Source organism: Vipera ursinii, assembly GCF_947247035.1.
Source record: "Vipera ursinii genome assembly, chromosome: 3".
NCBI lineage: Eukaryota > Metazoa > Chordata > Lepidosauria > Squamata > Viperidae > Vipera > Vipera ursinii.
The window spans coordinates 118084776-118103170 of record NC_139516.1 but is presented as its reverse complement, the minus strand read 5'-3'; the positions used below and the strand labels follow the sequence as shown (position 1 = coordinate 118103170).

Sequence of the window (18395 nt, the reverse complement as noted above, 5' to 3'; positions counted from 1 at the left end):
CCAGATGGGTGTGGCTGAGATGGGTGTGGCCTACTGGGCAGTGTGGCTGGGGTGGGCGTGGCGTACTGGGTGGGCATGGCCAGCTCGACATCACTCGTTTCAGGGGTGCCTGGGTAGGACTCAGGCAGATCTGAGGGTCTCCGGTGGAGGAGGATGGGACCAGGGCGAGCGCCGGGACATGGTCCCTCCCACCTTTCCTCTCTCCCACCCTCCATTCCTTCCTCCCTCTGTTCCTTCCTCCCTTCCTTCCTCTGTTCCTTCCTTCTTTCCTCCCACTCTCCATTCCTTCCTCCCTCTTCCTTCCTCCCTTTTTCCCTCTCTCCCTCCCTCTCCCTTCCTTCCTTCCTTCCTCCATTTTCCCTCCCTCCCACCCTCCCTTCCTTCTTCCCTCCTTCTCACCCATCCTTCCTTCCTTCCTTCCTTCCTTCCTTCCTTCCTTCCTTCCTTCCTTCCTTCCTTCCTTCCTTCCTTCCTTCCTTTTCATCTCTTTCCTTCCCCCGCACTCAGGAAGGGGCTTGTCTCTCTGGAAAAGAGAAACTAAAATCTTCTTCCCTGCCTATCTTCTCTTCCCCTTTAAAAATCCCTCCCCAAGAGCCCCGCCCCCAGCCACTGTGGAGGCCTCTGGAGCTCCCAACCTCTCTATCAAATCCTCAGAGCTCTCCCAGCCAGCACCGATCCCCACAATTCCCCTCTCCGCTACACTTCCCTCCCTCCCTCCCTCCCTCCCTTTCTTCTCATCTCTTTCCTTCCCCCGCACTCAGGAAGGGGTGATGGGAGGGAGAGATTGCCAGCACTAATATGCTGCTACTGGCCATTCCTATACCATGTGGGTGGGCAGGGCCGGTCCTGTTGAAAGGAATGCCTCGTGGCTGCAAGGCTGGAGGTGCTGGTGAGGGGGTGGGGTGGCGCTGATCTACAACCTGGTTGCGTCCATCAAAGCCAGAACATGCTCAGTCTAAGATCCACTGGAACCAGCAAGGAGCTGCCCTGCCACCTCTGTCCTGCCCCCCGTGTGTGCACACAGGAGACGGCCAGTCCCGGCATCCTGGATGAAGTCAGCCTGCAGGGCAAGACAGCCAGCAGGGACATCGGACTCTACTTGCATGTGCACCCAGGAGACAGGGTGGGGCTGCCCCATGGATTTAAGTCTAAGTTGTAGATCAGTGCCAACCCTGCCCCCCACCAGCACCTCCAGCCTCGCAGCCAAGAGGCTTTCCTTTCATTGAAACAGACCTCCCCCCATTCGAGATAGCAAGACCAGCAGCAACATGGCAGCGCTGGCAATCTCTCCCCCTCCCATCACCCCTTCCTGAGTGTGGAGGAAGGAAAGAGATGAGAAGGAGAGAAGGAAGTGTAGCGGAAAGGGGAATTGGGGGGGGGATTGGTGGTGGCTGGGAGGCTTTGCCAGACCTCTGAGAATTTGGCAGAGAGGTCGGGAGCTCCAGAGGTCTCCATGGTGGCTGGGGGCAGGGCAGGGCTCCTGGGGAGGGATTTTTAAAGGGGAAGAGAAAATTGATTGGGGGAAGGAGATTTTAGTTTCTCTTTTCCAGAGAGACAAGCCAGAAGGACAGAGAACGAGGTAGGAAGGCAAAAAGGCTTTTTATTCTCTCTCCAGAGAATAAACTTCCTACTTCGCTCTCCCTCCTTCTGGCTTGTCTCTCTGGAAAAGAGAAACTAAAATCTTCTTCCCTGTCAATCTTCTCTTCCCCTTTAAAAATCCCTCCCCAAGAGCCCCGCCCGCAGCCACTGCGGAGGCCTCTGGAGCTCCCAACCTCTCTACCAAATCCTCAGAGCTCTGGCAAAGCCTCCCAGCCAGCGCCAATCCCCCCCCCAATTCCCCTCTCTGCTACACTTCCCTCCCTCCCTCCCTCCCTTCCTTCCTTCCTTCCTCCACTCTCAGGAAGAGGTGATGGGAGGAGGAGAGATTGCCAGCGCTGCCATGTTTCTGCTGGTCTTGCTAACCCGCATGGGGGGGGTCTGTCCCAGTGAAAGGAAAGCCTCATGGCTGTGAAGCTGGAGGTGCTGGGTGGGTGGCGGTTGGCACTGATCTACAACCTGGATGCAGCCATCAAAGCCAGAATGTGCTCAACCTAAGATCCACTGGAATCAGCAAAGGAGCTACCTTGTCACTTTTGCCCTATCCCCCGGGTGTGCGCACAGGAGACGGCCAGCGCCAGCATCCTGGGTGAAGTCAGCCTGCAGGACAAGACAGCCAGCAGGGACGCTGGACTCCGCTTGCGCGGACCCAGGAGATGGGGCAGGGTTGCCCCGCAGATTTAAAGCTGAGCACGTTCTGGCTTTGATGGATGCAACCAGGTTGTAGATCAGCACCCGGTCGGCCTGGGCCGGTCCAAGGTGCAGCGGGCTGGTCCTTCACTCTTTTCAGAGCAGGTCCCTGGGCCGGACAGAACCACATGTTGGGCTGCATCCAGCCCGCGGGCCTTGTGTTTGACATGTCTGGTCTAACTCAAGCCTAGGCATAGATCTCTGAGTGGCTTGTTTAGCTTTGACCTGGACAATAAGATCCTCAGTTGAAGCCCCAAAGTCAAAGCAGCCTATCATGAACACAGAATTTGTTTTTCCTTCAAGCCCAAAGAACAAATCTCATACTTTCTATCTTGACCCCTTTATAGCCAATGAAAATGCATCAAGATGCAGAACAGCAGGAGCTAGCTGAATCAGAGCCTGTCTATGAAGAGGTAGGCAGCTTTACAGATCTGGATTTTCTGGAACCCAACCATTCCCTACTGCCTCCTGTGGATCAGGCTAAGAAACCAATTCGTTTTTCAGATCAGGTGACATCCAGCACGCTGTCCCCTTGTCGGGTTCCCCGAGTATCTGGAACTGACTTAACAAAACCATGCTGCTTGGAGAGGACCTTTCAGGTGGAACCAAATAAACAGAATCTCACTGACAGAATATGGGAACACAAAGTAATTCCAACTGTCTCTATAGAGCAGCAGACAGAGCTGCCTCAAGCACAGTTTGCCCTGCGCAAGGAAGAGGATCAGCATACTGCAGTTCCAACACTCCATTTGGAAAATCCAACCGAAGTGGAGACTCTGGTCAGTGACTACACAAAGAGAAACTTCCAAACATGACTCACATATCTCATCCAAAAGAAGAAAAAACCAGGTTCATATCACATTAGGAAAGCAAGAATGTGTGTTAGAGAAGGAGGCTTGTAAAGTAAAAGTAGGCTCAGCAGCAGATCCCAATAATGACTGGGGGATCAGGGAGGGTAGTCACATCTGGGGCTATTGTAAGAATGAGGCAACTATAGCCAATTGTCCTGCCTGAAAGTGCAGTATTGGAAATTCATCCTAATTTTTTCTTGCTTCTACACAGGTGTTTTTAATTCATTAAGTGGTGAGGGGTTATGCTTCCATTTCTACATCTCTTTGAGAATTATTTTCCCTTTTTGTTCTGTCCTCCGAATAACTTCTTGTTCACTTTTAGAATCTCTATTCCCCAGCTGAACATACTTTTCTTCTTTTGATGAGATGCCAGTACAACCAAAAGGATAAGCATAGTAATGGTACTTTGTGCTTGTAAAGTATTTAGGGGAAGGAGAAAGAAGGAAGATAAAACCAAAATGGAAGCTACCATCTAGGTAGGCAACAGTTCAGATAGGACAGGACAACTTTTAGAAGCCATGTGTGGGAAAGGGGAAGTGAACCATTTTATTTTACTATTAAATTTTATTTAAAAATAAAAGTAATTTTTATTTAATTCTATTGAAAATATTTTTCAATAGAAAATATAAAATGTTCAATAGAAAATATAAAAGAACAACAATGTAAAACAAATTATACAAAAGCAAAAATCCAGTTTTTAAAAATTCATTTTCCTTATATCTACCCCAGAAGTTTCATGTTGCAGAAATTATGAACCAGTTCTCAACTTATGACCGCAATTGAGCCCCAAACCTCTGTTGTTACTTAAGACAGCTAAGTGAATTTTGCCCCATGCTACGATCTTTCTTGCCACAGTTGTTAAAATGAATCACATGTAATTACAAGCAACTGTTAAGTTAGTAACAAAGTTGTTATGTCACTCTAGCTTCCCCATTGACTTTGCTTGTCAGGTTTCAAAAGATGATCATATGACCCTGGGACATGGTACCCGTCATAAATACATCCAGTTGCCAAGCCTCCAAATTTTGATCACATGACCATGGGGATACTGTAATGGTTGTAAATGTGAAAAACAATCATAAGTCACTTTTCCAGTGCCTTTGTAACTTTGAATGATTAGTAAATGAATAGTTGTAACGACTACCTATATTAAAAGTTTGCTAATATGAATTAAAAGATAGAGATCAAATGAGATTAAAATTATATTTAATTAAAGAACTGTCTGATTTGGTGCTATCTTAATTTTTCAACCAATACTATTTTCTACACTTTCAAATATAATTGTTCTAAAAGCACAATGCAGTTCTCCAGTTTTTTTCAATAATAATCCTGGTCACTAGAAGCAAAAATTAATTTCTTCTATTGTCCTATTTTACATTTTTTTTCTTTTTATGACCCTGTAATCTCTTTATTCAGAGCGGAGTCAGGGGGACTGCATTGAGTTGAGCGTTTACTGGACGGAGGCCTTTCCTGATGCCTACAGAATTCTCAGTAGATATTTTCTCTTTGCGCCTTATTGAACTCTCAACTTTCCAAGTGAGAGTCTTCCCTCTAGGCCACCATGGCGGTCTTTGTCCTATTTTACATGATTTGACAAAACTGGACAATAAAGCTGTGTTAGCATTAATTGCCCAAGAGAGTAGTGGAATATTTTCTCTTTTTTTAAAAAAACTTTCAATCAAAATGAACAAGTTAATGGCCATTAGTAACAGGTGAGAATAGGTATTAATTTAATTAGCTTTTCCAACATATTTAGAAAAATGTTTGCTTAGTATAGTAAAGGTTATAGTATAGCCTATGACTAATTCTTGATAAATTTCCAAAATCAGTTTAAAAGCTACAGCATGCACAGTTGAAAGCTGATTCATCATGTTCAAATCCCAAGCCCAAGGATTTAAAGCAGGGGTCGGCAACCTAAAAAAGAAAAAGAGCCACTGGGAACCGGTTCCATCACAAATTTAAAAAAGAGGGAGCCGCGTGCGTGTGTCCATGCACGCGCATGCGCAAAAAGGTTTTTTGCGCATGCGCGGACGCACGCGGCTGCCATTTTTTAAAAAATGAGATGGAACCGGTTCCCGGTTGCCCGATGGCGACGGCCCGTCTGCAAAGCTGCCGCTTTCGGCAGCTTTGCAGACGGGCCGTGGCAGCTTCCGCAAAGAGCGGCGCCCCTGCCCATTCCGAGAGGTGCGCGCACACCTCTCCGAACGACCGGAGGTGCGCGCGTACCTCCGCGCGAATGGGCAGCGGTGCCGCTCTTTCAGGAAGCCCGCCGGGGCCCGTCTGTGAAGCTGCCGAAAGCGGCAGCTTAGCAAACGGGCTGCGGCAGCTTCCGCAAAGAGCGGCGCCCCTGCCCATTCCGAGAGGTGCGCGCGCACCTCTCCGAACGACCGGAGGTGCGCGCGTACCTCCGCGCGAATGGGCAGGGGCGCCGCTCTTTCAGGAAGCCCGCCGCGGCCCGTCTGTGAAGCTGCCGAAAGCGGCAGCTTAGCAAACGGGCTGCGGCAGCTTCCGCAAAGAGCGGCGCCCCTGCCCATTCCGAGAGGTGCGCGCGCACCTCTCCGAACGACCGGAGGTGCGCGCGTACCTCCGCGCGAATGGGCAGCGGTGCCGCTCTTTCAGGAAGCCCGCCGCGGCCCGTCTGTGAAGCTGCCGAAAGCGGCAGCTTAGCAAACGGGCTGCGGCAGCTTCCGCAAAGAGCGGCGCCCCTGCCCATTCCGAGAGGTGCGCGCGCACCTCTCCGAACGACCGGAGTTGCGCGCGCACCTCCCCAAACCTTTGGGGAGGTGCGCGCGTACCTCCGTGCGAAGGGGCAGCGGCGCCGCTCTTTCAGGAAGCTGCCGAAAGCGGCAGCTTCCTGAAAGAGCGGCACCGCTGCCCGTTCGCGCGGAGGTACGCGCGCACCTCCCCAAAAGTTTGGGGAGGTGCGCGCGCACCTCCGGTCGTTCGGAGAGGTGCGCGCGCACCTCTCGGAATGGGCAGGGGCGCCGCTCTTTGCGGAAGCTGCCGCGGCCCGTCTGCTAAGCTGCCGCTTTCGGCAGCTTCACAGACGGGCCGCGGCGGGCTTCCTGAAAGAGCGGCACCGCTGCCCATTCGCGCGGAGGTACGCGCGCACCTCCCCAAAGGTTTGGGGAGGTGCGCGTGCACCTCTCCAAACGGGCGGTGCCACTCTCCATTTGGAGAGGTGCGCGCGCACCACTGCCCGTTGGAAGAGGTGCGCGCGCACCGGGCGGCTGGGAGCCGCAAGAGACGGCTCAAAGAGCCGCATGCGGCTCCGGAGCCGCAGGTTGCCGACCTGTGATTTAAAGAGAATCTGTTGCATTCAATATAAGAATTAAGAGTAATACAAATTGTTTTTTATTTTAAATGACATGGATATGTACTATTTTTACAACACTGCTCATGTTTTCTAAGTGGGGTAAACTCATGAGCTGAAGAAGAAAGGATTGAACTTACAGTATCTCATTTAAAATAATTGGAATTTCTATGATACCATTCAGCAAAATATAATCAGCAGAAGCCAATAGCCAAAGCTTATCCTATAGTCTTTTATTGCCTCATTCCTTGAACAGTTTGTATTTGTCTAGTGGAGGAATTTTTTTGGCCCTTGGAGAAGCTTCTTTTAAGTGTTCTGCCAGGACTTTCCATGACTTTTCAGTTAAAGGTGCCCTTCCGCAATTTTTTTCCTGAGTACAATGACAACATTTTTTCATTTTTCAGAAAAGTGAACTATATATATATGTTCTTGTAAGTTTCATGAACAGATATAATATTTATATATAATTTCAGTGTAATATTTTCATTTTTCACTATCTTCTTTTTTGCATTAGAATATCCAATGTTTGTTTTTGGCATAGTTTATATATATATAATCCTAAAATTGTTCAGATAATAGAAAAAAAACTTTTGTAACTTTGCTTGTGTAAATCAATAAAATGCTTCTTTAAAATGTTTTCTTCAGAAATAAAGATTTGTAAAATTATTTTTATAATTATATAAACAACCTTCATTGTGCTAGTACAATAGTATTGGAGAGTCTTCATATCGCCTCCAGAAAAGCTGAGTAACACTAGAAAAAGCTATAGGTGGCCTAAAACTGTCTCATGTGCTTTGAATGTGCTTTGGCAATTGCCCTTGCCAAAATGGTCTAAATAAGAAAATTGTGCCCAAAAGCAGTTAAGCATGACCACCAGTCTGTTGAAGAGATGGAAGCCTCATTTCAGCTCTAAAAACTATAATTGCTCTACTAAATGAGAGGGATTGCTTGTTTATTGATTGATTGATTGATTGACTTATTTATTTATGTTTCTAATTTATCCAATGCACTCAGATTTCAGATTTTTTTTAAAAAAATTGCTATTCTTTCTGTAAATAGTTGTCATTCTTGAAAAAGACCAATAGGCTCACAGTTCTATGATGATGAATTTATTAAATTAAGAAGATATTATTTCAGAGAAAAAAATCCCTTAACTGTGGACTGAAGAATTCCTGTTCCTAAAGATGACCTCAAGATGCTTCTTTTGATTCATCTCTAGTCCCTAGCCAAGGTGTTTCATTTTATATTAAGCTGAGCTGACCCTAAAGTGTTTCTCTAAACACAAGCTTTGCTGTATGCATAATTTGTGTTGCTTCAGCAGTGGTGTCTGAGTTAATAATGCTGTCAGGGGCTGCTTCTGCTCAACTCCTATTGGCCACTTTCCACCACATTGTGCACTCCCATATTGTTCAGCCCTACACAAAATTGTGACTTCTCAAATTGCTAAATGATTCATTCACAGAAAGTATGTTATTTATGGACTACATACATGAATCTTGAGAAAGGCAAATTCTTCTATGTTGTTTCCTCTTCCGAACAAGCAATTTTGAATTGTTGTCCTAGACTGGCAGGAGCAGTGGATAGTTACAGAGTTAGTGCTGGCTGAATCAGAAGTAGCACATCCACCCACCTGTCAAGAGCCCTCATCATCTGTTTTTAAACTGAACTTGCAAGCTAATGGGAAAATCTGCACTGGGCTCAGGAGCTTCCCGAGATGGCGGGAGAGTCTGTAGGTTAAATTCCAACAGATTTATTTCATAGATCTAGCCATCTGCCCATTTTTTCCTATTCTCATTCTTTTACCGCTTTCTTCAGAGCAGTAGTTCTTGTGTTCTATTGTTGAAAAGCAACAGATGTTGAGTCACTATATTTTTTTCATATTTACTGCATTTAAATACATTAGTATTATTTGATTTCACACACACACAAATGAAGTAGGATTTATGTTATGGCTTTTTAATTAACATTTACAGAAGAGCATGATAATGAAAGTTCTAAAGGATTTACTTGATCCCAACATTCAGATTCAAGTCTCTATTTCTAGAAAGAAAAACCTGTCCAGAATTTTCATGTGAACCTACAAGTTTTTTTTTACTGAGCAAAAGTATCTGTCATGTGTACATGTCCACACCTTTTGCAGTGAACACCACAATGAAAAAGCTCAAAGCAAGTTGCTGCTTGACTATGTTATGGGAGTTATAGATTTGTGGAAACAAGAAGAGTACCCTTAGAATACTGTTTTCCTACCATTAGGTAGGGAAATGCCTATTTCTTTATTGCATTCCTAGAAAAAATGCCTTTCCTCTGGGCTGAGACAGATCTGCACTCAATAAAAAAAAATGCAGTTCCTAAATAGCAAGATTTGTTCAATGCTTGGCAACGTGAGATACAACTCCATTGCTCCTGGGTATACAGCACTTACAAGTCACATACCACTTTAATAAAGACCTCAGAGTTATTGTATTTCAAAGTTAAAATGGGCACAGGTATGCACACAACTCTAAATAAGTTAGCTGTTGTCTTATCTGAGTCACTACACAAGCGAAGGACCCAGAACCTTTTTTCCCTATTCATTCCCTACATGGCTGAGTACTCTTGGGATCTGGAGGATGTGATTTGCCCTCTGAAAGAAACAAGACCATGGTGATTCAGAAGTATGCCACCCAGAGCTGCTAGGGAAACATTTGTGTGGGTGATGAATGCCGACAATTACTATGAGCTAGAATAATTTGTTAGTTACTTTCTATTGTTAAGTGTTGAAGCTTGAGTCTATGAGACTGGGTTTGTTGCAAGTACCACATACTGAACTTCAGTACGGTGAAGAGTAGAATTCTTATCGGTGGAGGCATGCTTATACATCCTGCTCTCTTAAAAGACACATATCAGTAAAAGATTGACTTTACCAAAATTTTCAAGAATACAGAGGGGCTTGAATTTCCGCTAATGATTGTTTTCTTTACAACATGCTCCTGTCCCTGCGATTATTGTTCTGCTTTTGCACGGAGAAGGTAATGGGAATATGGAACTTGCCAGCCTTACTGATGACAGTAGTATGTCCTTTTGATGGTCTGACCATGCCAAGTAGAGAGTAGCTTTTCCAGCCTGGACTAATCTGCTTTGATGTAGCAACTTCATCCCTGCAAGCCCGAAGTCCATTCCATGTGGCTCTCTCTCCTTAGCAACCCTGACCATGCAGTTGGTAGGACCTGAAAGAACAAAGATGGTGAGTACCAAAAATGCTATTTTATTGGAGTCCCGTTGCAAATCCATTCCCAGCAGGATTAAGTACTATTCTGGGCTTTCTACAAGCCTGATGCTGTAGTCTTACCTGCTCTGTTTACTTGAATACTAATGCCCTTGTCCTACACATGCCAGGCTTTTTGTCACTTATATAAACAGAAATAACTGGTCTCATAATCAGTTAAAAATAATTTATTTTGTTTTCATAGAATAATTAAGATGATGGTTAAGATAAGCCCTCACAGATGATTACTTTAATCTTTATTGAAATTGGCCTATTCCCAGCATACTGAACAGAATAAAGAGGAACGTCTGCAGATTTCCAAGCTCAGCGTTCATTATAAGGTTCTAGTCTTAACTTTCTTTAATTATTAGTGTCAATCTTTAATCTATTTTAGCACATCTCTCTTTCCTAGGAATTAGCCAAATCTTCTAGTAGTTCCTGTGGCCAACCATAGGCAAAACCTATATTAATCAACATCTATGTAAGTTAAAAACAGCTTCAGTATGCAATTATTCTTTAAGACGGCTTAGGGCAGGGTCTGCAACCTCTGGGCCACGGCCCAGGACCAGGCTGCAGAAGCGGCGGACAAGCGCATGCACGGAGCTCCACTTGTACAAGTTGTGGGTGAGCACATGTGTGCATGCAGTTCCCATTTGTACAAGCGATGGGCAAGTGCACGCATGCACACAGCTCTATTTGTGCAACCAGCAGGTGGGTGTGCCTGCCGCTTGTGGAAATGGAGCTGGAAGCACATGTACCCTCTTCACACAGAACCATCCTCTCTCCTCTCCCACCCCCCCATGCTGGTCTGCAAAGCCAAAAAGGTTGGGGAACACTGGCTTAGGGCATCTGTTCTTCAGAAGAGAAATTTCATTATGTGTGAGTATATACAAGGCACCTCTCTTCAATCATAACAGCAACTGTCTCTTTGATCGGGCTTCTGCAGCTCCTTTGTAAATGCATTGTTCTAAATGCCAACAACTGCAAAATGATGCAAGTATTTAGTAGTGTAAAAGTATTGCACTACTTTTCAAGTTCATGAACCTGTGTCTGATGGAGAGGGACACTAGTTGTTCAATTTAAAATTTTGCAGAGGGGACACTTGCTTCTTTAATAGATTAAACTGCTCATTGTATGCTCAATCTACAGTGGCAATTTCAGCTTTGTTTTCTAGAATTTCAGTCTATAGAGTAATTTCCACTGCCTTACATATCTATGTAGCTTTGCCCAGAGCAAATCAACATCCTGCAGAAGTCTTTTCTGCCATTTGGGATCTGCTAAGACCTTTATACATCTTTGACAATTTATCCAGTGTTAAATAACAATGGCATGTCATTTTATAAAAAAAATTCTTCCAAGTTATAGTTCAAACTAAATTTTAAACCCTTCATCCAGATGTGTTCCCATTGTTCAAGTATTATATTATACCCAAAATTCTTTGCCCATTGAATCATGTTTTGTTTCACATATTCATTCTTCAAATTCAATTTCAATAACAGTTTATAACCTTGGCAATTGCATGTTCATCATTACCACACAATACGATTTCAAATTCATTTTTTGCAAGGTCAGACCCATAGTTTTTTTGTCTAGTTTAAATCTTTCAATTGTATATATGTAAATTTATGACATCCTTTTGACTCCAACTTTTTTTTAAAATGAAAGTTATTATTTAGTCATACATCTACCAGTCTGGGCTCACCATTGTTTCTTTTCTGAAAAAAAGCTTTCTGAGAAGACATAATAAAGCTAACTTTCTAATCAATATTTCATAATTTTGAAAATGCATATTTTTAACAAGCATTTAACAAGCATTTATTTATTCTGAAGCCGGCTAAAATTCCAAAGTCACCTAGCTTTTTCATCAAGCATTCTATACCAGTTTGGGGTCTTGCGGGAATATAACTAAGTCATCAGCAAAAGCTCTCAATTTATAAAGTTCTTTCTTGATTTTTATACCTGTTATCTTCTCATCCTCTCTAATATATGTTGGAAATGTAAATGTAAGGAAAGAAGATTTTACTATCTTTGGTGGACATCTGACAAGGGAAAGTGATACTGGAGTAAGATTCATATTTTAATAAAGAAGCTTTTATATGAAACTAGAGAACAAAATTCTCTAGTTTAATTTGTACATTTGTTTTAATATATAAATTAAACCAGAGAATTTTGTTCCAGGTTTCATGGATAAAGAACTTGGGGGGAAAATGGAATTTCGTTCTTATACACGTTGACAGGAGCGAGAATGCTTTATGCATAAAAAAACCATGATAGCCGTATTCCAATATTTGAATGGCTGCCATAAAGATGAGGGGTCAACCTGTTCTCCAAAGCACCTGAAAGAAGGATAAGAAGTAATGGATGGAAACCAATCAAAGAGAAAACCAACCTAGAAATAGGGAGAAGTTTCCTGACAGTGAGAACAATCAATCAGTGGAACTGCTTGCTTCAGAAGTTGTAGGTGGCCATCACTAGATGTTTTTATGAAGAGACTGGACAACCATTTGTCTGGCATGGCATAGGGCCTCCAATGTCCCTACCAACTTGTTATGCTGTTATAATGTATAAACTGTTGAGGCTGTAATGTTATTAGGGTTCATTCTACTGTGCTGCACTGAAATGAGTTGGAACTTAATGTGGGTTTTTCCCCCTTTATCCTAAACTTCTCTCTTTCCCCCTTTCCTCTTATTTTCATTTTCATTTTCATTTTATACTCTAATGAGTTTAATAAAAATTAGTTGCTAAGACTAGAAGAGCCTGTTACTTTTTTTAAAAAATGAGGATTCGGGGAGCTGGACAAAATTATAATCCAGGTTTAGCAGATTTACATTAGTGAAGAATTCCTCAAAAGATCTGTCTTTTGTTTATATCTCTTTTGTGATGCTTACTTCTCTCAAATGCCTCATTTGGATACGCAGTTTTTTACAGGACAATAACATAATTTTTCTGGTTTTGAGTAAGTTGTATGCCACTAAATATATTACCCCAGAGCAAAAATATTGCTTTCCCTTCATCTTCCTTGGCTTTATAACTTTATTTAGATAAGGGAATAGAACGGGAACTCATCAAATTTGCAGACAACATGAAGCTGGGGAGAACTGTCAACACTTTACAAGATAGGCTCAAGATCCAGAAAAAAATCTTGACAGACTTGAACACTGGGCCCTATTAAACAAAATGCACTTCAGTGGTAAGAAAAGGAAGAAAAACCAAGCGAACAGGTATAGAATAGGTGGTACATGGCTCCATAACAATATCTATAAGAGGGATCTAGGTATCCTAGTGGGCAACCACTTAGGTATGAGCCAGTAGTGTACTGCAACTGCCAAAACAACAACAACAATGCAGTCCTAGGCTGCTTCAATACAGGGACAGCACAAGACCACAGTTTTACTGCTTTATACTGCACCCAGTTCTGGTCACAATACAAAAAAGATGTTGGCACGCTAGAAAGAGTGCATAGAAGACCAACAAAAATCATTAGGGGACTGAAAGCTAAATCTTACGATGAAGAGTTGCAGGAAGTAGGTATGTGTGGTTTAATGAAGAGAAGGACTAGGGATAAGATGATAGCGGTCTTGAGGGGCTATAGAGAAAAGAGGCCAACCTATTTTCCAAAGCACCTGAGGGCAGAACAAGAAGGATGGAAATATTACCAGAGAGGGGTTCCAACCTCGAATTAAGGAGAAATTTCCTGACAGTAAGAACAATCGGTGGAATGGCGTGCTTCCAGGAGTTGTGAGTGCTTCATCACTAGACGTTTTTAAGCAGAGACTGGACAGCCATTTGTCTGGCATGGTATAGGGCAGGGGTAGGCAACCTTGGCTCTTTTATGACTCATGGACTTCAACTCCCAGAATTCCTGAGTCAGCCATAAAAGAGCCGAGGTTGCCTACCCCTGGTATAGGATCTCCTGCTTCGGGAGGAGGTTGGGCTAGAAGACTTCTAAGGTCCTTTCCAACTCTCTATTACGTATAACGAAAGAAACTTATTTTTGTTATTTTTGACATTTGCTGCAAATCTTAGTTTATTCTGAACCTAAGCTTTCCTGAGTCCGTTTTTGAAGATATAGGACTGTGGTGGCGAACCTATGGCACGCGTGCCACAGGTGGCACGCAGAGCCCTCTCTGTGGGCACGCACGCTGTCACCCCAGCCCTAGGCCTTCAGCTGGGTTTTATAAAACCTTTTCACTCTAGGCTTCTGCCGCTGTGTGCAAAAAAAAAAAAAGGTTCGTTCAATCAATCAATCAATTTCAACTTCTCGCAGGGAAAAAAAAGATCTCGCAAATCCTGGAATTGATTGATTGAACTTTTTAGTCCCACCCAGTCTGCCATTACCACTGCAGCCATGCCCACTCAATGGGCCATGCCCACTCAATGGGCCATGCCCACTCAATGGGCCATGCCCACCCAATTGGCCACACCCATCCAACGGGCCACACCCACCCAGCACCCGTCCATACATAAATGGGTTTTGGGTTGCAGTTTGGGCACTCGGTCTCTAAAAGGTTCGCCATCACTGATATAGGATATTTGCTGGTATTCTGGTTTGGTTTTGTGTCCTTTTTTCCATTTTTTATACTTGTCCATTTTTCTTTCAGTCTGTCAGAAAAATCACTATGCACGCAGGTTTAGTCTGGGAACTCTTGTTTTTATTTCTCTGTGCTATTGTGTTTGATTAGGCTTTTATGAACTTATTTTTCAGATTCCCAAGCATCTTGTTTTTCCCTTCCACCCTTGGAATCTCTCTAATCTCTCTCAATTTGTTGAAGTGAGCTCTCTTAAAGTCTAAATCTAATGACTTGGCTCAATTACCTGTGCCTGCATTATGTTGAATGTTAGTATGACATGGTCATTCACCCCCAGGGTTTCTACAACTTCTATCCATCATTTCATTACTATTGGCAGGGCTTTTTTTCTCATAGAACGCTCAGAACGGAGTTCCGGCACCTTTTTTGGATGGAACCTTGTAGGGTAGGCAAGGTGGGTTGTATGACGTGTGAGTTCAGGCACCTTTTTCTTTTACAAAAAAAAGCACTGACTATTGGTAAGAATTAAGTCCACTATAGCTGACCCTCTAGTCCCCTTACCTACCTTTTGGGTGACAAAGGAGTCAACTAGAACCTGTTTGATCTCCCAGTTGGCTGCAGTTTGTCCCCCAGTTGATGTCAGGGTAGTTAAAGTCCTCCATTACTACAAAAGTGTGTTTCTGCATACCTTAACTAACTGATTAGCAAACAGTTCATCTATTTCCTCTGCTTGGATGGGTGGCTTGCAGTATACAATTGTGTCATTTATTTTTCCTCTAATGTATTTGAGAAGGCTTTTCTCCTTGGTGCTGTGTATTTCAGCAGAGGAGTAGTGATTTCTAATGGACAATGCAATTTCCCCTCCTCTTTTGTTTGGTCTATTTTCTTAACAATTTATATCTTTCTGGCAGTACTTTTGAATCATAGGTTCCATCCCACCATGTTTTGAGTCCTTCTTTGAGGGGCAGTTCAGAAATGTGAAATATAAATAGGCTTCAGCAATGGCAACAATACAGTATCATACCTGGATTTCAGGTTCACTCTGTTTGTTCCCCATACTTTGAGAATAATGTAGAGGTATCTGAGTCCTTTATACCTCAAGGAGTCTTGACCTTGTATTTGCTTCCTATTTCTCCTGTTTTGTACCTGAGTTCCTCTTCCTTCTTGTTTGATTGGTTATTGTGGGGTTTATGTTTCCTGAAGATTTGTCTCCCTCCCAGTTTTAGTTTAAAACCCTTGGATAAGCTAAGCCAATTGTTTTCCAAGCACATTATTCCCAGTTCTTGTGGATTGTAGCCTATCCCTTGCCAGAAGGTCCCCATCCAAACAATGGTCCCCAAACAATGGTCCCCAAATCCAAAGTTCTCTCTATGGCACCCTCCTTTTAGCCAACAATTGACCTTCCATCAGATAAGAATATCATCTGTGCTCTTTTTCGCTTTCCTGCCTACAGTAGTCTCTTGATATTGCTTTCAGGATCTTTTTCGTATCATTCGTCTCAAGAGAGCATCAGCTACAAGTCAACAAGAGAGTAACATATTAAGAAAGTATTATCATTACATACCCAGTAGTCACTGAAAATTGTGTACTTTCACAATTCTTAAAAAGGTACAGTATACTTATTTGGCATTTCAATTTCCCTAAAGATGTTGCCCTCATTTCACAATTTTCACAAAGGAATTTGTGCTATACAGTCCCAGCTTTTTTCAATGGCTACAGCACACTCTATGTTTAGAACTGTTGTGTGCATCAATGTTTGATTCATATTTTTCTAATGGCTTTATGTACTGAAAGAACAAAAATTCAGATGTACATAGGAGAAAACAAGAAAGAAATTAGAAGTAACTACCTGATGTTTTATGCCACTTGCTCTACTGGGCACATTTCGCGTTTGGATCCTATTGAAAGAACTTGTCCTGGTTTGTTGTCTGATACTTCATAAGCTGCTCTCTGACGGCCCATCTGTTCAGCTTTTTTATCCACCTCTAGTTCTTCTGATGAAAGGTCTTTGTGTCCTGAAGTGGAGTTAGTTTCAGTTACATAACTAATGGCAGAGTTTATTGCTTCTTGTGAAGAACGTGCCTTAGAGTATCCTCCCTCTGTTTCATTTATGACTATATTTGTATTGGCTGTTAAATTTAAACGAGTCTCTGATTGAGTTAAACCATCTGCAGTAGTCTCCTTTGGTGGGCTTTCAGAATCTGAGTGAGCTAATTTTTTTTCCTGTACTCCATCTGTATGAACAATTCCATTCTGTGACCCAATCCATTGAAGTTTCTCATTGCTATAAGTCTCCTGGTCTGTATCAGCTACATCCAGCTTGTTCTCCTGAAAAGATTCCTCCTGTGATTCATGGGAAGAGGGTTTTTTTTCAATATGGATGACATGAAATCTAGGACAAAGAAAAGACAGATCACTTAGCATCAGCAAATCATTCAGATAAAAACTACATCATTTTGGTTGCCAGATCAGCTGAAGATCAGGTTTTAAGATCCAGAGGCAGAAACTAAGTCTCAAAACATGATGGGTTTTGTTACACCCCTCCTTTTTGCTGAACTTGGAGAAGAAGAATTATTACATTCTTTCCCATGTGTTTTTAGACTGATTTATTCTGACTATGTGTATTGATTTTAAGTTCATTACAACAGCTGGGGATTTGGACAGAAGTCAGGGGACAGGCCTTGTGTGGAAATTTACCTAATTCCTATCTATCCCTTCTATTTATTTCTTAGCTTGTTCTCTAAATTTCCAAAGAATTAGCCAATTGGAACACGGAAATCTGAACATCTCAATTCTCTTGTTGCACCTGTATGCTATTGCCAGGGCTTTTTTTCTCATAGAATGCTCAGAATGGAGTTCCGGCACCTTTTTTGGATGGAACCTTGTAGGGTAGGCAAGGCGGGTTGTATGACATGTGTGAGTTCCGGCACCTTTTTCTTTTACAAAAAAAGCACTGGCTATTGCTACTGATTCTTCTTCATTCCCATTTGTCTGTGTACACTAATTTTCAAAAGCACCTTCTCAACTATCCGCTCAATTCATGTACTATCTTTTATTTCAAACCTTGACCTTTTATTAATACAGTTCTATCCAAAGTGCATTCAATTCCATCACTGAGAAAATTTAGTTGAAGGAGTGAATAATGCAGTAACTGTGGGAAAATGATCATGTAATCCCAGAGTTCTTAATTTTCAGCAGCTCAATGAAGTTAATGCTAACAAGGAAACAGTATTCAGTTTCTATTTTGGCTCAGTTTTCTCTAACTAAAAAAGTATGCACTTCACCAGGAAACTGTAAAGGGCAGGTTAAAGGAGCAGAATCTATTAAGCTCTAGCTTAATGGAAACATATATATATATATACTTGTTTGCTTTAAATCAACTTAAATCATTAGAAAGTGATAAATTGAATTTTGGGGTGCTGGATGAAGTAGCTGAAGTACAAATCTTTTATGTATTATCTCCTACCTGGCTGAAGGAGAGCAAATGTTATCCCCATCTTTTCACCCTAAAGAGAATAAAAAGGAAGACCAAACAAACTGCAGGCTGATAAATCTTACGCTAAAATTTGGCAGGGGAGATTAAAAATAGAAACCCTCATAGATCTGTCAAGAATAAATCTTGCTAGCCTAATCTTGCCTCTTGAAAAGATTTTGGGAATGCTGTAGACATATTGACATCAGCAAATCATCTGACAAGAACTCAATGACATACCATTCAGGATGGATGGCAGGATAATTAAAATATATGCACAGCTTTCTCAAAAAGACGGCGTCTATTTCCCATCGCCCCGTGCGCTCCCACAGAGAGGGTCTCCTCAGGGTGCCGTCGGTCAGGGAGTGCCGGCTGGCGACCCCCAGGGGGAGAGCATTCTCTGTGGGCGCACCTGCCCTCTGGAATCAGCTGCCTGTGGAGCTCCTGATGGCTCCTGACCTTCGCTCTTTTTGCCGTGACCTGAAAACCTGGTTATTTGAGCTTGCCGGCCTGGACTGAGGGATTGGGGTCTAAAATTTTAATTTAATTTATTTGTTTGGGGCTAATTTATTTAATCTATTTTAACTTTTGTATGTTGTATTTTAATTGCCCTGTACATCGCCCTGAGTCCTTCGGGAGAAGGGCGGTATATAAATCTAATAATAAATAAATAAAAAGCATGAAGAGTGTTTGTCAGTGG

General features: G+C 42.8%; 2 protein-coding genes across 4 annotated transcripts in view; one reads left to right on the top strand and one right to left on the bottom strand.

Annotated features, from left to right (window-relative positions):
- ARAP3 (ArfGAP with RhoGAP domain, ankyrin repeat and PH domain 3) overlaps positions 1-5094 on the top strand; it is a gene marked incomplete at its 5' end in the record, with an annotated part of 118565 nt that extends 113471 nt beyond the window's left edge. Inside the window, one exon of the mRNA XM_083360270.1 lies at positions 2634-5094. Coding sequence (XP_083216396.1) covers positions 2634-3101 — 468 coding nt within the window. The 3' untranslated portion in view covers positions 3102-5094. The remainder of the gene's footprint in view (positions 1-2633) is intronic.
- A 3291-nt stretch (positions 5095-8385) lies between these two features.
- Positions 8386-18395, bottom strand: part of RELL2 (RELT like 2) — a 31914-nt gene continuing 21904 nt past the window's right edge. Inside the window, exons 6-7 of one of the 3 annotated variants that reach the window (XM_083358535.1) lie at positions 16073-16615; positions 8386-9656 (exon numbers count right to left, since the gene is read on the bottom strand). In XM_083358535.1, coding sequence (XP_083214661.1) covers positions 16081-16615 — 535 coding nt within the window. In that variant the 3' untranslated portion in view covers positions 8386-9656; positions 16073-16080. Of the gene's footprint in view, positions 9657-16072; positions 16616-18395 lie in introns of those variants that run through there. The other 2 variants (XR_014491992.1, XR_014491993.1) reach the window with 2 other exon arrangements.